The sequence below is a fragment of the Armigeres subalbatus genome, chromosome 3 (assembly GCF_024139115.2).
Source record: "Armigeres subalbatus isolate Guangzhou_Male chromosome 3, GZ_Asu_2, whole genome shotgun sequence".
NCBI classification, from domain to species: domain Eukaryota; kingdom Metazoa; phylum Arthropoda; class Insecta; order Diptera; family Culicidae; genus Armigeres; species Armigeres subalbatus.
In genome coordinates, this window is record NC_085141.1 from 253,834,507 (window position 1) to 253,853,159 (window position 18,653).

The window sequence follows — 18,653 nt, forward strand, 5'->3', positions numbered from 1 at the left end:
TGAAGTAGCATTATTCTTACATAAAGCTCAACATTAAGCTCGTTTAAATACGCGAAGGAAAAAAATTGCAATTTTTATAGCCCGAGGCAATAACATCGATGTATGTTTGCTGTTAACCTACATAATATTTATGAAATGATGAATTTCATTAATCATGATGATAACACGATTCATGCTGACGCTTCAACAACATAATAGTGCAAACTTGATACATTTATTGAATTCAACTAAATGGGCACAATGAAAAGCTTTTCTAGTCATGTATGATGCCTAACAATGGGCCACATGTATTGTATTCTCTGAAATCCTTCGCGGGACGCAGGAAAAGGCTTGGAGGGCCGAATGCGGCCCGCGGGCCGCACTTTGGCGATCACTGGTCTATCAGATAAATAAATAAAATGACATTTGCAACACAAACACCCAGGCAAGGCTGGCATTTTTTCGCTAGTATAGTACTTACGCAGATATGTTTTATGTGAAAAAAGAAAAGATTATTAACAATTTCCATACAGTTTTGAAAAATATGTACATTTTCCATAGGTGAGTCGCAAAGACTATATTATTCTGCAGAGGTGGGTCCCACACCCAAAAGTTTGGGAGGCTCTGGTATAGAGGACTGAATGCGTTGAATCCCTGAATTACCACAACTTATTGCGTTAGCTCTGAAAATGGATTAAGATAGGGCTCGGTTTGGTGGATCTTACACCGTAAAACACTACGCAAAGGTGATCTACCAGCTTTACGGGAAAGATGAGAGTTTCTACCTTTTAAACTAACAAAGTTATTTAAGTTTTTATATTATTCTTAGGTAAACTTTTACCTTGAGTAACTCCTTCCAGCACAAAATGGCGCAGTTGTTTTAGGTGGCATCTGTGAGTCCTAGCTTTCTTCTATAAGGTACACTGGGGGAAGTGGAAAAAGGGGGTAAGTTTAAAAATCGACTCGAAAAAATGGAATTGTACATACTTTACAGTTTTTACCACATCATAGCATTATGCAATGTTATACTTCGATGCTCACAGTAATACTATGTTGGAATTTGTATAAGACATACACTAACACGGTTAACGCTTGAACTGTTATTTTAGGTTTCGCGAAAAATTGATATTTTCATTCATAAAATCAATTCTTATTTGCACCAATTGTTCTTTTTTCAAGTGAATTTATATCACAGGAGACCATTATAATACAATTAAACTAATCCCATTCAATTGGTAGTGGTTTGTACCAAGAAAGCAAATAATTCAAAGATTTTACACTTACCCCAGGTATCAGGCGGGGGAAGTGGATAATGTTCTAATTACGCATTTTTTTCTTCCCTCCAGGGTTTATTTCGATAGCTGTAAATCTTAATATGTTCCTTCTTTGTTATCATTGTGATTCCAGTGGTGATTAGACTCATATAAATAAGAAAATGCATGATAAATCCACCTATCGGCATTGATGCCTTTCACATGTTTTACATATGAAAAAAATGTATAAGAAAGTTAAAAATAGCACTTATAGGTATATAACAATAACATATTGTTATTGGTAACATATTGTATAATTCACATTAATTTTTATTCATAACAAGTTTCGCCGTTGAATGCAATTTTTTTGCGAACAAATTGGTTAAGGACAAGTGCTAAAGAATAGCTGATAATTTTGTACGTGCTTTGCGCACACACATACATACAAATACGCACACACAGATATCATCTCAATTCGTTAAACTAAGTTGATTAGTTTATAACCCTGTAAGTGCCATTTTTCCTTTAAAAAGTTCATCTTTGGGGCGAACATATAGACTTTACGTACACTTAGTGTTCAAGAAGGCAAAACCAACCCTCCCCTAGCTATTACGAGAATTCCTTGAGGATCTATTCCGTTAAGGTAATGAAATTATTCCACAAAAGATACTCAGAGAAATTATCGTATTGATTTTAGTTATATATAACTACTCATCACTATTGAAGGTCAAGGCAACATGGGTTTTGCACTTACCCCATCCCACTAGGGTAAGTGGAAAAACAACTCCTAATTTTAAAATCTATTTCCATAAATTTCAAGCGACCAAAATGGTATGAATTACCAAACAGTTGGTGGAAAATTGACTGTTTTTGATAGCCCATTTTGATTGAACGCATTTAAATCATTTACACTAATTCAAACATGCGCTATCGATTTTTCCTTTTCCACTTCCCCCAGTGTACCTTAACTGACATGTGAAACCACTTGTAGGCTAAGAGTGGATAGGGTATATTACATTCAGAAGAAGTGTCGAATGTATTGGAGCACGAAAAGCTCGATTTCACCATCAAAATTGCACAACTTTTAATCCATTCAATTTAAAGCTTCGGTTTCTTTTAAGAGTTTTTGATTTTTGAAATGATTATTATTTCCTAGAAATGAGTTGAATAATTTCATTACGCCAAAAAATTAAATGTTTCCAGTGAAGCTGTAGGAAATTCCATTGCGAAAAACTGCAGCGTATAGCAAAGCTCTATCTGATCAAAGTTTTAAGATATGAAAAGTTTTTACATGTGTCCTTTAAAACAGTTTTTTAAACCTTTTTAAGATGAATTTCTACATTTTTATGATCTTCTCCAGGGTTGTTGATTATGTTTGCGGTAGCGTAGACAACTAGTGTTGAGCAGTCCAATCGCGCAGTAATTGAAGCAACCTCGAACTTTTTTTTTTCATATTTTTTCAATATTTATAGTTTTTATTCATTTTATTTTCAATCATAGGAAATTGAACAAAATTTATTCCATTCTTTCGGCTGACTGGTGAAATATTGAGATATGGATAAATGATTTTATCTGTAGATTCTCGCAAGGCTAGTTGTAAATGTTTTTTTAATTTCCAGATAATAAAAATAGTTGTGCTAGAAATCTAGCTTTTTAAAGTTGTGTAAGTACAATTCCAGTTGGAATGCGAAGCTAGTGAAAAGGTATCCTTTTTCTACCTTTAACTGAAATACTTTTAGTTTAACGTATAGTAACTAGTAAGACAATTCACTATAATGCTCTTACACTGTTCTTACTATCTTACTTACTATACTTACTATACTTACTTATATCTGAATTCAATTAAATCATCTGTATCCGATAAATAATCAGTGGGGGTCAAATAATAGGGTCAAGCAGCACAAAGCTGAATATTTCGATCTGAATATTTCAACCAGAAAACATGAAATATTTAATATGCGTCTGTAGAATATGAAAGTTTAGAATCACATTTCGAAAAATATGTATCACACCTGCACAACCGAATAAAAATATCATTCATAACCTGTAGTTTTCTGGAAACAGAAAAAGATCGCAGCCGCCCTTTAGGTGTATTCATTCAGCTTTTTGGCACTGCGTGATCGAACTTCACGAGTAGATAAAGGGGAACTGTTGTGTTAAAATATGGTCCTCCATTGAGTGAAATTCGCGCTGCCACTACCGAACGCTTAAGCACCAACAAAACCGAAGTCGATTGAGACTCGCTTTTGGTGATACTGAGTTGGTGTAGAATAGTCACCATCGAAGATGCTACGATCGAAGTCGATACTTTTGGTGGTTCTTGTTGTGGCGTGCTGCGGTTCTGCCGTGACTACGATTCGCGTGTTGGATCGCTTCAAGAGTCGCGTCGATCTGAGGGTGGTTCGCCGGCACCGTTTGCGTGAATTGCGTGAGTTGACCGGATTTGGTTTCACACCCACGTTCCGCCTGTTGGACCCCGACAGTGGTAGTAACGAACTCTTCCAGTTGGGAAGCACAAGCAATGCCACCAGCACAAATCATATCCAAAACGGGACGGACCAGGCGAGTGAGGACTTTGCCGAAATGGAGATAAGTGAAAGTGATCTGGCGGAGGCCTCCGTGGGACAGGAACGAACGCCGATTATAAGCTCGATTTTTGAGCAGCATGTGATCTTTCGGTTCTATCATGGGTAACCAAATGATTCTGTCGTGATGGTGAAGGCAATCGACTACATTATGTGGTGGTTGGTGTATTATTTGTGTTGGGTGAGCGGGAAATAGAGAACATATTTTATCATTTAGCAATTTATATTTTTTCGGTAGGCTAGCGTAGTGAATAATCTATTCTTATAATATTCTTAGAATATCGATTAACGTTCAATATGAGATCTGAGAATAGAATGCATTCAGATTCACTCCGTTGTTTAAAAAAAAAATCTAAAATGTATATATTCTCACCTGATCAATAATTTGATTTCAAAGACGCATACTTGTTTTCTTGAATTGAGGTTTTTATAGTAAACATGCAGAATTAAAAATATGTATTTTTGTAAATAAATTTAAAAAAATACCTACTCTTATTTGGAGTGGGACGCATCATATCAATTTTTCTACATTCTTCAGATTTTCAACATTGGACGTTTTTTCATATTTCTATTCGTCTTCTGAATCACCGTTATAAAAATATTTCTCATATTTAATATTGATTAACTAAAAAATATAAAGATATTTCAATTTGAAATACTCTTCTTGTAGAGCTCAAGCTCATTTACCATAATAAATAGTACACCCAAACAGCGGATAATCGATTTTCATACTATTCTGTATAAGAACTGGAATTATGCGAAATTGCTAGATTCTTAAACAAGCATTGTATAAATATAACTCAATTATTTCTGTTGTGATACTTTTCAGTTGGCTCTTAAATATTATTTGCTTAAAAATATGTATACTACTCAGTAGCACCAAACTGGCCCAAACATTGAAGATGCGAAACAACAAAAATTATGTGGGGCCATGGGGTGCACAAACTGGATGGAAGGGAAACAAAAACACTTTGGCTTCCTTAATTGGCGCTTTCGATACTACATGTTTTATAGCAATCCAATAACAAAAGCTTCATTGATTTGGATGCCAATCAATGGGGTGTAATTTTTGACGTACAGTATTGTGTGCCTAACCGGAAATTGGAATCAAAATAGCGGTAGGATGGTAATTCTCCATAGATGCGTGTGCTCGAAGGGTTGGTATGAAACGAAGTAGAGCCATAGCTAGCTGTTTACCGATCGGCAACATTTGATTATTCAAGCATGATGCAATCGAGAAAAAGTCACACATGCTAAGTGGTAAGCTTCTAAAGAACCTGAATAGTCAAATTAATTATTATTCCTTTGTGCTAAGCATATTATTGACGCATGTCATGTGTTTTATGTTGTGGTCCTGTGTGTTTATGACAATAACACCCCAATGGAAAAATTCTACATATTGGCCTACTATTGGAAGCAGTTTGGTTTTCAATCAACTCAAAACCAGAAATATGATAACCTATCAAGGTTAGTCTGGAATTCAATTAAGTAGGGTAAATGATTCAATAGTGGAGGAACTAAGCACGCCCCAACACTATTCAATCGTTTATAATTTACAGATACCTCATTCCACTAACCTGACAGATTATTTCCAAACCTCTTTCGCTCCTCTTTGCTGTGAGAATACATCGGTTCCTCCAGAATGCGAATGTTTCACCTAAAATTAGTCCTCCAAGTATTGGTACATTGCTCCCATAGTTGCGGTAGTTTTTAATTTGCGTTCCTATAGTTGCGAATCCCATTGTTTTCTCATGGAGCTCGCAACTATAGGAACACTACCGCAACTATTGGTGCAAAGGTGATAAAATAATAAAGTAATATAATGATATTTACCGATTTATATCGAATTTCACGTCTGCAATTTGTTGTTTTGAGTTATGGTATGTCAATAAATTTATCAACGAAGCAGGTTGCTGCGTTAAAACAGCATTTTTTGCGTAAAGTGCACTACCGCAACTATTGGTACACCCACAACCATCGGACCGTTTACCCTAATGGATTCTACCAAAGACTTTGATTCTACCTAGCTCGTACATTTCTACTTGCACTAACGAAAGCATAAATACTAGTAGTATTTTTATCCCGGCCAATAGATGTTGTTGTCGTGGGAGTGATCGTGATCATCCTTATGAACTTGTTTTGAATACGTTGTAGATTCCGATGATGAGTTTTTGCCCAGATCTTTCAGATCGGTATGCCATGTTCAATTACTGGGAAGATGATTTGCCTATAGACAACAGGGTAGGACGATTTGCTTATTGACTCAGAGACAATGACGATTCATGGTCGGCAAACATCGTTCTTGTCGAGTCAGATTTCAACATTGACTGGAATAACAGAGGATAGTGGTATAGGGGAACTGCTCCCATTTCAATCTTACTGAACATATATTTATTAGGGCGGACCTTATTTTATTTTCATTTCCAGCTAGACATGTGCACCGTTTAAGTTTGGGCCGGCGGAGTGAATAAAACTTTTCCTAAAGCATACACGTTTTTAAATGTTTGCATTCCTCGTGAGCTTATGGCGGTAAGCATCAATGAAAATAATACAGTTTTTATTAATACATTTCAATTGCCTTCGGGAGTTAAGAATTTTCCTCTGGTTTAATTCAAACCATGTAGGAATTACAATGGTTTAAACTTATACTGAACTTAACCTAATTGAAACTAAGGGTACAATGAGCTGATCGTTGCAATAGAAGCTTGCAATGATTTTTGTCTAAAATTGGAAATTATTTTATTGGACATTTGTTGCAATGTCTCAATATTAGAATTTCTATGAAGTTCATTGCTACTATACCATATTGAATCGTCTGAAGTGCATTTTTTCCGGTATTGCAGCAACAAGTCATTATTGGCACTGCATACAAAATGGCTGGCCTGATTTTTTTGTGAATCAAAAACTTATCCTTAAGACAAAGTTTTGATTTTCTATTTCTAAGTGGATTGGATTTAAACACTGAATATACTTGTTACATATGGCTTGAATGCCTTCAATGTGTTTTTGAAAAGCTAATTTTTGATCTACCAGAAGTCCTAAATATTTTGCTTCGCTAGACCAATTTATTGGAATTCCATTCACAGTGACAATATATCTGCTAGAAGGTTTCAAATATGAAGCTCTTGGCCTCTGTGGGAAAATTATAGGCTGAGTTTTGGGGAGCATTCGGGGAAGTTTTCCATTTTTGCAAGTAAGTGGAGAAAACATCCAAACTTTTTTGCAATCTACTACAAATGACACGAAGGCTTTGCCCTTTGGCTGTAAGGCCCGTGTCATTTGCAAACAAAGATTTTTGACACCCTGGTGGTAAAACAGGTGAGTCAGAAGTAAAAATGTTATACAATATGGGCCCCAGTATGCTGCCTTGGGGAACACCAGCTCTTACAGGTAATCTATCAAATTTCGAATTCTGATAGTTCACCTGCAGTGAGCGATCTGATAAATAATTTTGGATCAGTTCAATAACGTACAGAGGAAAATTAAAATTCATCACTTTTACAATCAAACCTTCATGCCAAACACTGTCAAATGCTTTCCTTATATCAGCCACTGCAGATTTGAAGACATGTCTTCAGTTTGAAGACATTTTAAAATCTGTGAAGGCATTTATTTTGTGAAGACATTTTGAATACTTTTCAAAACATTTGAAGCTATATCTACTTGTTTAAAGACACTTGAAGACAACCCAGGTAACCAATAAGCACTATAGTAGCATTATGGCACGGCAAATGCTGGGTAAAGCGTACCATTGGTACTTCGCGTACCTGAAGGAATAAAATAGACCCCATCTCGCGGTCCTTAGCCTCTTATCCAGCAACTCCTATCCCTACATCCCCGCGGTGCTGGCCGGGATACGAGCAACCTTAGGGAAGATCGGGTAACCAACCTCGGTGGGAACTATGGTCGTATGCTGACAGGGAAGGGGGTTTGCTCCTCTCCGGAGGTGCAAATCTTATTGAGCGTCTGTTCTCCATGTCAGGATCGGCTCACAACAGCGTCTGTTCTGCATGTTAGGGCGGAAAAAAAAACTCACGCAACGTACAATCAACAAGAGAGTACGGACCGGAACCATCGGCGAAGACAACTGCGATGAAAAGGGACTAGCGATTGGAAACTCGGTTCGTGGAACTGCAAATCTCTCAACTTCATCGGGAGCACACGCATACTTGCCGATGTGCTCAAGGACCGTGGATTCGGCATCGTAGCATTGCAGGAGGTTTGTTGGAAGGGATCAATGGTGCGAACGTTTAGAGGTAATCATACCATCTACCAGAGCTGCGGCAACACACACGAGCTGGGAACAGCTTTCATAGTGATGGGCGATATGCAAAGGCGCGTGATCGGGTGGTGGCCGATCAATGAAAGAATGTGCAGGTTGAGGATCAAAGGCCGGTTCTTCAACTTCAGGAACGTGAGTACGACAGCTGCCCAAGCCACGACGTTAAAATCATCATAGGAGATTTGAACGCTCAAGTTGGCCAAGAGGAGGAGTTTAGACCGACTATTGGGAAGTTTAGCGCTCACCGGCTCACCGCCGCCTCCAAGAATATGGCCATTCGCAGCACCTACTTCCAACACAGCCTTCCGTATCGGTACACCTGGAGATCACCACTGCAGACAGAATCACAAATCGACCACGTTCTGATTGATGGACGGCACTTCTCCGACATTATCGAAGTCAGAACATATCGTGGCGCCAACATCGACTCTGACCACTATCTGGTGATGGTTAAACTGCGCCCAAAAAGAAAAAGGTCGCAGCAAGCATTGCGCGTGGACGCATGCATCTTAAAGTTGCTGTCATTTTTTTTCATTTTATGTTTCCGTTTTTCTTTCGATATGTTTTAGTTAATTTGAAAGTTTGTGTTAAATGTAGTTCGGCAATTGAAGCAAAAAATAGTAGATTAGTAGGTTCAAGTGGTGCCGGTGAATATTTTTAAGCCATAAGTGTCGTGTGTGATTTGAAAAAAGAAGCCAAATTATATGAAGATCCCGTTACCAAGATAAGTTTTTACCTCTTAATATTTTCATTTTCTTTGTTCAATGAAATGCTTTGTATGAAATGATCAAAAATCCCATATTATTAACACCATAATGGAATACATTAGTTCACGAGATCCAAATTAAGAATATTACTACCTCTGAACTGTTGATCCGATTTTCTGCTTAATTATTACAAGCAGATACAACTCCATTTCCAGATAAAACATATGTATTCTGTTGTCGTAATTTACTTCACAACAAATAAAGTGAATTCCGTTTCACGATAAATCAAATTATACTTTAAAAAATTTCATATAGATTGATATAGGTTTGAAATTCACAACTTCTTAAATAATCCAAACTGTTTTCATGGCTTACAGTATTTTTATTTCTTAAGTGTTATCAACCTACAGTTTTATTTTAAAAAAAAGTTGAATACATTTCCTTTGAAAAATTCACCTCATTTTTGTAAAATAAGGTGTTTCAAAAAGATAAGACATGGCGAACATAAAATTGAACGATTAAGTAGAAAAACTACAACAAAATTTGGTATTGTATATTTTTATAATTCATTCAATAATACAAAATATTGAAGAATTCGGTAACACTGCAAAAATATCGTTGCATATACATACGAGTAATATTGTACGGATTTTTTGTAGAAAATAGTGTTATTAATATAGGTACAGGCATGGGATTAACTATTTTTTAATGTTATTAAAATATGTGCATGGTGCTGAAGGTGTTTTTTTAGCTGATTTCTTAAAAAGTGTGAAATTAATGAAATTTTGGTTGTCATAAAATGGTTTTCGATTCAAAATTAAGTTAGGTGAGCATAATTTTGTTCATGATTCTTGATGTTTGGGTGAGAAATCAATGTATTTCATGTACACATTGCCTTGTTACTGACATGGGAACAGATATAAGAACTGTGTTTGAACAATATTGGGCCATAAGATCAGGGTTGGTTCGCTCTGAGGAGTATTCAAGAGAAGGTGTAAAAACTTCTCTTTTCTCGATCTGTTATCCGAGTGTATTGTGCAGAAATACACTTTATCTTTGTATGAAGGAGCGTGCGTAGTATCCACTCTTCGTCGCACAAGTCCACAAGTGTAAAGAGTACAGGAAAATGGTAATTTGCTGTTTACCAAAATGCATACATTTAGGCTATATCCTAAATGTTCCATGTAAATACGCTGTTGTGAGCGCCTAAACATAGACCATTTTGTACACAATATCAAAACACACGCGACCGAAAATATTCTCACTCTTTATCGATCATGTTTCTCTTGGCTTCAATCACACCTACGTGTGAACGCTCTCGAGTGTGAATCAATACACTTCTCTTTATTTGTAAAATCTCTACACATTTCAAGACGAAGTGTGAGAAATGACCAACCCTGCATAAGATAACGAACAATATTTAGTGAGTTTGTATGAAATTCGATATTTTGTAATTTTAACGTCTAAAAAGGCGTTTACAATAGATATATGTACAATGGTACATATAGGGAAATTGGCGATCCATAATGAGCTGAGCAACATAACATCGTATGTTCAAGCCCAATCTTCAATCTATGTGTATCATTTAGTTAAAGGTTACCTATTATTGTATATGTTTTACTAATAATTTTGAAATTGCATAACTTTAACGGGGATTTCATTTGCACAAAATGATCCACATTAACGCGTTGGAACTTTACGTAATCATTTTAAGCAACTGAATTATTGTTTGAATCAAGAATTCAATTCAAGCGTAGTGAATAGGTTTTTTGTAATCAGATTTAACCATTCAAAATTATATACTTATCATGAAACCTTATTGCTTATTAGACTATATTTATTAGAACTCAGTGGAATACGTATTGCATTGATTGTGTTTATATTATACATTACATTTCACTGTTCCTACCTATGTGAGCTTTTATTGTAGCGGACTAAACTGGTCAATATAAGTGTGATTCAACACATGCTGTCGATGTACATATTTAACAATTTTGTTATAGGAACCTTGTAGATAAGCTGGATCAGTAAATTAGGTTATATGTTCCCTAGATCGGATTTTCTCGATGATCACCTATGTCAACCGGTAGGTACCGGTATACTATATCGTATCTCCTACTGAATTTTACTTTCTGCAGCAATCTTCTACTGTTTTGTGCTATTTATAGAGATCAAAATCATTATCATATCAGGGGGGAAGGGGAATTTAATTTCTTTTTGCTCTTTTTTCGTTTCAGAGAGCGAGCAAAGGCGCTTAAACCTAGGCTATTAGCCAGGGCAAGGCTAATACCTTCGCCCCATCCGAGGAAAATCATCGGCAAGGATAATGGAGTGACATAAATTTCTTAGCAAAGTTACTCCCAACGTATTTCCACAAATTTTCTATCATTTGCTTATAATGATACTCCTAAACCACATACCCTACCCACCATCCAATTCCTTGACATCTATGAGGGCGCCGGTGAGTCGCTGGCCTCTCGTTAAGTAGATGTCATATCATCATTTCCTTCCCTTTCCTAGTAACGGAGAAGATGGGCGTGGCCGGCAATGATAGCTTTCATGTTTTATCATTTTGGACCCCCAATTGGATTTCCATTGAATCCCAAATGGAATTCCATAAGCAATTGGGGTAAGAAAGGTAAAGAATATACATGACAACTATCAGTATGCAATCTACGAAATAGTCCGTTACAACGCAACGCAACGCAATGGTTAAACTGCGCCCAAAAGCAAAACTATCCGTCATCAACAATGTTCGGTACCGACGACCGCCGCGGTACGACCTAGAGCTACTGAAGCAACCTGATGTCGCCACTGCATACGCGCAGTTTCTCGAGGCAGCGTTGCCGGAAGAGGGCGAGCTCGATATGGAATACTACTGGAATACAGTTAAAGCAGCCATTAACGACGCAGCGGAAAACAACGTCGGGTATATGGGACGAAGTCGACGGAACGATTGGTTCGTCGAAGAGTGCAAACAGATTTTGGAGCAGAAGGACGCAGTGCGGGCGGTCGCGCTGCAGCAAGGTACCCGGCAGAACGTGGAACGTTATAGGCGGAAGCGGAGACAGCAGACCCGCCTTTTCAGGAGAAGAAACGCCGCCTGGAAGAAGCGGAGTGTGAGGAGATGGAACAGCTGTGCCGTTCTCAAGAAACACGCAAGTTATACCAGAAGCTCAACGCATCCCGCAAAGGCTTCGTGCCGCGAGCCGAAATGTGCCGGGATAAGGATGGGAGCATCTTGACGGACGAACGTGTGGTGATCGAAAGGTGGAAGCAGCACTACGAGGAACATCTGAATGGCGCTGAGAGTACAGGCAGTGAAAGTGTAGGCAGCGGAGGAGATGACTACGTCAGTCCAGCGGATGATGGAAGCCAACCAGCCCCCACCTTGAGGGAAGTTAAGGATGCCATCCATCAGGTAAAGACCAATAAAGCAGCTGGTAAGGATGGTATCGGAGCTGAGCTCATCAAGATGGGTCCGGAAAAGCTAGCCACCTGCCTACACAAATTGATAGTCAGAATCTGGGAAACTGAACAGCTACCGGAGGAATGGAAGAAAGGGGTTATACGCCCCATCTACAAGAAAGGCGACAAGCTGGAGTGTGAGAACTTTCGAGTGATCACCATCCTTAATGCCGCCTACAAAGTGATATCCCAGATCATCTTCCGTCGTCTTTCACCACTAGTGAATGAGTTCGTGGGAAGTTGTCAAGCCGGCTTCGTTGACGGCCGCTCGACAACGGACCAGATCTTTACTGTACGGCAAATCCTTCAAAAATGCCGTGAATACCAGGTCCCAACGCACCATCTGTTCGTTGATTTCAAGGCGGCATACGACAGTATAGACCGCGTAGAGCTATGGAAAATTATGGACGAGAACAGCTTCCCTGGGAAGCTTACCAGACTGATCAAAGCAACGGTGGATGGTGTGCAAAACTGTGTAAAGATTTCGGGCGAACACTCCAGTTCGTTCGAATCGCGCCGGGGACTAAGACAAGGTGATGGATTTTCGTGCCTGTTGTTTAACATTGCGCTAGAAGGTGTCATGCGGAGAGCCGGGTGTAACAGCCGGGGTACGATTTTTAACAGATCCAGTCAATTTATTTGTTTCGCGGATGACATGGACATTGTCGGTCGAATATTTGCAAAGGTGGCAGAACTGTACACCCGCCTGAAACGTGAAGCAACAAAAGTTGGACTGGTGGTGAATGCGTCAAAGACAAAGTACATGCTTGTGGGCGGAACAGAGCGCGACAGGGTTCGCCTGGGAAGCAGTGTTATGGTCGAGGTGGTCGAGGAATTTGCTAACGGCTGATAACAATGTCAGTCGTGAAATACGAAGGCGAATCATCTGTGGAAGTCGGGCCTACTACGGGCTCCAGAAGAAACTGCGTTCAAAAAAATCGCCACCACGCCAAATGTGTCATGTTCAAGACGCTTATAAGACCGGTTGTCCTCTACGGACATGAAACATTGACAATGCTCGAGGAGGACTTGCAAGCACTCGGAGTATTTGAGAGACGGGTGCTTAGGACCATCTTTGGCGGTGTGCAAGAAGACGGTGTGTGGCGGCGAAGAATGAACCATTAGCTCGCCCAGCTCTACGGCGAACCCATTATCCAGAAGGTAGCTAAAGCCGGAAGGGTACGATGGGCAGGGCATGTTGCAAGAATGCCAGACAGCAACCCTGCAAAGATGGTGTTCGCTTCCGATCCGGCAGGTACGAGACGACGTGGAGCGCAGCGAGCGAGATGAGCAGAAATAAAAATAAGCATTCCTAAATTAATCTTAAGAGGCATAGTCTTATAATAGCATTTTGAGTTCACAATGTTGTTTTTCGTTAAGTGCAATAGAGCAGCTACACTAGTGCCGCTTTAAGGCCTGTAGTGTTCATACGTCAAACGTTTTCCAATATGGAACCATATAGCGGGGACCTGCGGGGACTATTTGTCCAATGAACTTACATTTGAGAGTAGAAACCGGTAAGTGCAGAATGTTTTTTCCATTCCGACCATTGACAGGAGTACTTGTCGTTAACCTAATCCTATCACTAATTACATAATTTAGCTACATTTAATTATTTCATTGCACTATTTTTGATGAATGCATTAAAGCAGCACTACTGTAGCTGTTTCATTGCAACTGGGTATGACGTTTGTGACGATAAAGTAGGATTAAGCTCATAAGAAGCCAAATATTGGGCCAAAACCTGCATTAAAATAGCATTAAAGGCGACTATATGGCTTATTGGCATTTAATGTTTTGCAGTAAAGGCGCATATAATGCCACTTAAATGCGTTATATAATGCTTACTGGTTACCTGGGAAACAATAAGCAAGCGAAAAGAAAATACAATTTTATTACCCCTCAAAAAAATTCTGCAACTTTTATATGCAAATTGTATAAATATCACAAAACATATAATAGGCTTAGTCTCGGGCCTAAAATCTCAAACATAAAAATACATTTACACTGCAACGCATATTAAACGTCAAACGCACTTTACATTGAGATTAGTGCTGGTTAAAAAAATCCCCATTAGTTTATATTTTCCTGGGTGGCGGAGGCGTTTTTGACGTGTCTGTAAAAAGGTATTTCCGATCATTACATTGGAAACGCAATGACATTTATTACTTACTTGTGGGGTCCTGTACATCTTCAGTAATACAAAGCGACGACTTGAAAGATCTCCATCCTGAGCGATGTCCAGCGTTTTCTTTATTGAGGCTCCGCCGCCATGAGCCTCTGAGTCTGCCTCTGCTGGGATGTCCCGCTGTGTTCCAGTCTAATGCTTGTTAGCAGATTTCGTTTCCGCGCCTACGTAGCGTGTGGCTGACCCAGCCCCACTTCCGATCCCGAATTTCTGTTGCTATCGGCCTTCGGTGACAACGACGATGGAGCTCGTTGTTTGAGATCCAGTTGTGAGACCACCTGGCCAAATTATATAGGGGAGAACGGTCCAAAATGCACCCCTTAAGCTTTTTCGATGTTTTCGCCCATATAAACAAAAATACCCAACGATTTCAACGTATAGGTGCAAAATTTACAAACCCAGCTACATTTCACAATGATCTCTTATTCAAAACAATAAGGGTTTCATTACTTTCTAACCCATTTAAAAAATGTTTGAAAAATAGACCTGGGGCAAAACGCCCGAATGGTGGTCTAAAATGACTCAATTGCATGTAAAATGATGGTGAACGCATGGTTGTTTGTTTTTTCTTAATGCTTTGAACTAAAATCTTACGGATGTGGAGGAAGAATAGCAAATCGATAAATTTGAGTGAATATAAAGGGATTTTGCTTAATTTTTCCAATAGAGCTCAATGATGGATAACTAATTATGAATTGTAATGGTAATATTTGTTCATAAATGTACTACAACAGATTATATAAGTGGTTTTATGAGTGAGGCCATTTTGCCCCAAGGGTGCATTTTGGACCATTCTCCCCTACCGCAGGCATCTGTTGATGAACACCTGCAGCCGTCGAGTGTTCACCACTGATATACACCATGTTTCGCTAGCGTATCACAGCACAGATTTCACGTTTGAGTTGAAAATTCGTATTTTGGTGCGTTCACTTATCTGCCTGTTTTTCCAGATATTTCTTAAACTCGCAAAGACAGCCCTTGCTTTCTTGATCCGTGCGCCTATGTCGATCTAAGTACCACCGTCTGACGCCATTTGGTTACCAAGATATTGGAAGCTTTCAACATTTTCCACTGGTTTCCCGGCTACTGTGAAATTGGAAGTGGTCACCGTGTTTACATCCAACGGTTTGGTTTTGTTTACGTTGATGACTAAACCTGCCGAAGAGGTGATCGGCAAGGTCGTTGAGCTTAGGTTGAGCTTACTCTGCATATCAAAGGACCGTTGAGCGAGGAGTGCAACGTCATCAGCCAATTCGAAGTCGTTTAGAGATTCAAGAGATTCATGGAATTCGTTAACCTGCTCCAGAATGATACGGAGCGTGACAGTATGGTCCACACATGATCTTCCGGCACGAAATCCGGCCTGCTGCCACCGAAGAGTCGCATCGATCTTCTCCTGAATAGGATAACTTTGCATAGAACATTGAGAACGGTACACAGTCACATAATACCTCGCCAGTTATCGCATACAGTCAGATCACCCTTTTTGGGCACCTTTACTAAGATACCTTACATCTAGTCGACCAGGAAAGTTGCGGTGTCCAAGATATTACGAAATGATATTAGAAGGTAAACTAATTTTATTATTCTGAAAAAAAAAATATTGGAATTTCTACAGTAATGCTACTAAAATAAACGATAGTAGGAGGTTATTTGCATCTCCAAGAATACAATTTAACCCTGTGATTCTTGAACTGGACTCTGAGTACCTCCAGAGCTACGGAAGGTCCCGAATACTCTTAGGAATCTAGGTAAATTTCGAAAATCCAAAAACAAAACAGATTTTTCTCGAAATTCTTCATCAAAGAGGTGTGCGAGTTTTAGTTATCCTAATACCTGATGCACATTACAACAACATCGGAATTTCCGAATTGAAGAAAATTTAATTCCCATTCAGTTTGATTTCTAATCAGATTAAATTCCTTTTTTGTTCATCTTCAAAAATCAGTTTTGAGTTATATAAGGTTTTATTTTTATGTTTTGCTATATGAAAAAAACCACGTGGTCGTATGGAAGGGTGTGGGTGGTTCACCAAATGACCACGATAAACCACTTGGAGGGAGTGGGGTTGAAAATCTTGAAAAATATAACCACGTGGTTTCTGGATGGCCCACAGCACATTCAATGTCAGCTGGATTTTGTAGACTATGTTGCCAATTAGCTCCATTCAATTTTTGCTAAACGTTGTCAAAATTTGCATTTTTATAATCGAGAATGTGTTAGAAATCATAGCCGTAAGGATCATTGTTCCGATGCATAAATACAGAATATTCAATTGCTGCGTTAAATACTTCATTTTTTCATAAGGGCTATAGAGACTCATTTACACGGAAATCATTGAGAGTGTTTGTGAATCAAAAGTCCAAATAACAATTTTGTCGATTTTTCACATGATTAATTTAATTCAGACCTAAACATGCAGTTTTTTCATAAATAAATTGTAAAGTCTCATTTTCACTGACAACTGGTAGCAAAATAATTTCATTCTCAGAATCTGAAATAACGCTGGTTGAAATCCCGGTAAATGTCAACTTTGAATTTAAGAGGTAAATTGGGAATAATTTCGTCAGCATTTTGGAAGAACTTTTCATAAGATGATTTACAAGCTGGATATGAAGGAAAGTCTTCTTCTTCTTATTGGCATAACATCCCCACACTGGGACAGAGCCGCCTCGCCTTCCTCCAATGAGTGTGTTAGGTTGACCGGAAGCACTATTTGTTTGTCGTATTCTGAATCTCCTGACTACGTCAATTCCTTTAAAAACCCGTCTGTTGACAGGAGCACGAAGCACAGTGATTTGTGAATGAACTCCTTAGCGCCGATCCAAATGCCCAATTGGGAGATGATGAACTATCTTGACTAGGGTTTGTAACTACCAATGACGCCCATGCGTCTGTGGCATGGACGTCCTTACGTCCCGAGCCAGCTCACCTCTTATAACCTCTCAGGGTCGGCACAACGTGCTGGGGAAAGACTCACCTGTATAAATTTTCGCTCTCAACCTGAAAATAACTTTTCTTTCGGCGCATGCAATAACTTAATCGTTAAATTTGAGATTAACACCAAACCCAAGAAAAAGCTATATTTATTCTCAATCTAGTGATTTTATTTAAGAAAAGAACTAATTCGACTCACTCACTGCCCGAAGATTTCACCTACTTGTATCGTTGTCGTCGTCACCAAGACTGTCACGGTTCCGGCCATCGTTCTTCCGTCGCGCTCTGGAACACTGCTTCTCTGGATCGCTTCACCCGTCGCAGGGCTGGTGTTCGATTATCGAACTTGGTGGTGCCAGGTCGTTTGTTAACGTACGACCAGTTCAGCGCATCTGGGAAGGCTTCACAATTCACTTCACTTTTCTTCGGGAGGAATTAAACCTAGCATGCAGTGCGACACCTTGTCTAACCGGTCAAAACTCGCGGACCATTCCCACTCGTGTCGACTTAAACGTACAAACCGGAAGACGACCTCTTCGACTAACTGGCCTCAACGTTAGCTATTAGGAGGACCAGGAATGCCACTAGGTGGCCACTAAAAGCACAACTTGCACTACACTTTTAATGTCTGTGGCATGCTAGGTATTTTAGAAGTAGTCACACTACTAAAACGTCTTTTGTGAATCTACCGTGTGATATATTTCACTATCGGATAAAACTTTCCGAGCGAGTAAACGTGGGTCAATAATCACCGGTAAAGAAAACGGATTCACACTTGCTGAACACTGTATATTAAAATACTTGGCACCGTATATCTTGGCTTCCCAGGATCTAAGAGACCCATGTGGGGACGCTTGTCCCTTATATAGCTTCTAGGTACCACTATCAGCTCATCAGTAACGATCATGCGATTTTTGGGTTCTTTCCATCCATATCATTTTGGGTAGGGTGTGATAGTGAGGCGCGTGAGCTTGCCTCCACGAATACTCTCGTGGTCCAGTGGGGTGGCTGTGCTTGGATACATATCGAGCAGTGGAGCCTATCTACGAGAGCAATATTCAATCTTCTCTAACGATATCTCTCAATCTAGTACTTCAATTAAATTCTGGTTAGGGTCGTTGGTGAAATTGTGGCAATAAAGCAAAATTTTATTATATAATACAAGTGTAGTTATTGCATGTAATTTACATTTACTGTCACTAGTATATTTCTTTAGGCAAAACTTACACCAAAATGAAGTATTTTGGGTTGTAG

At 39.1% G+C, this 18,653-nt stretch overlaps 1 protein-coding gene across 1 annotated transcript in view; it reads left to right on the top strand.

Moving 5' to 3' along the window:
* The first annotated feature begins 3,471 nt into the window (after window positions 1-3,471).
* LOC134228145 (uncharacterized) overlaps window positions 3,472-18,653 on the top strand; it is a 29,746-nt gene continuing 14,564 nt past the window's right edge. Inside the window, exon 1 of the mRNA XM_062709930.1 lies at window positions 3,472-3,922. Within this exon, the coding sequence (XP_062565914.1) occupies window positions 3,519-3,922 (404 nt within the window). The 5' untranslated portion in view covers window positions 3,472-3,518. The remainder of the gene's footprint in view (window positions 3,923-18,653) is intronic.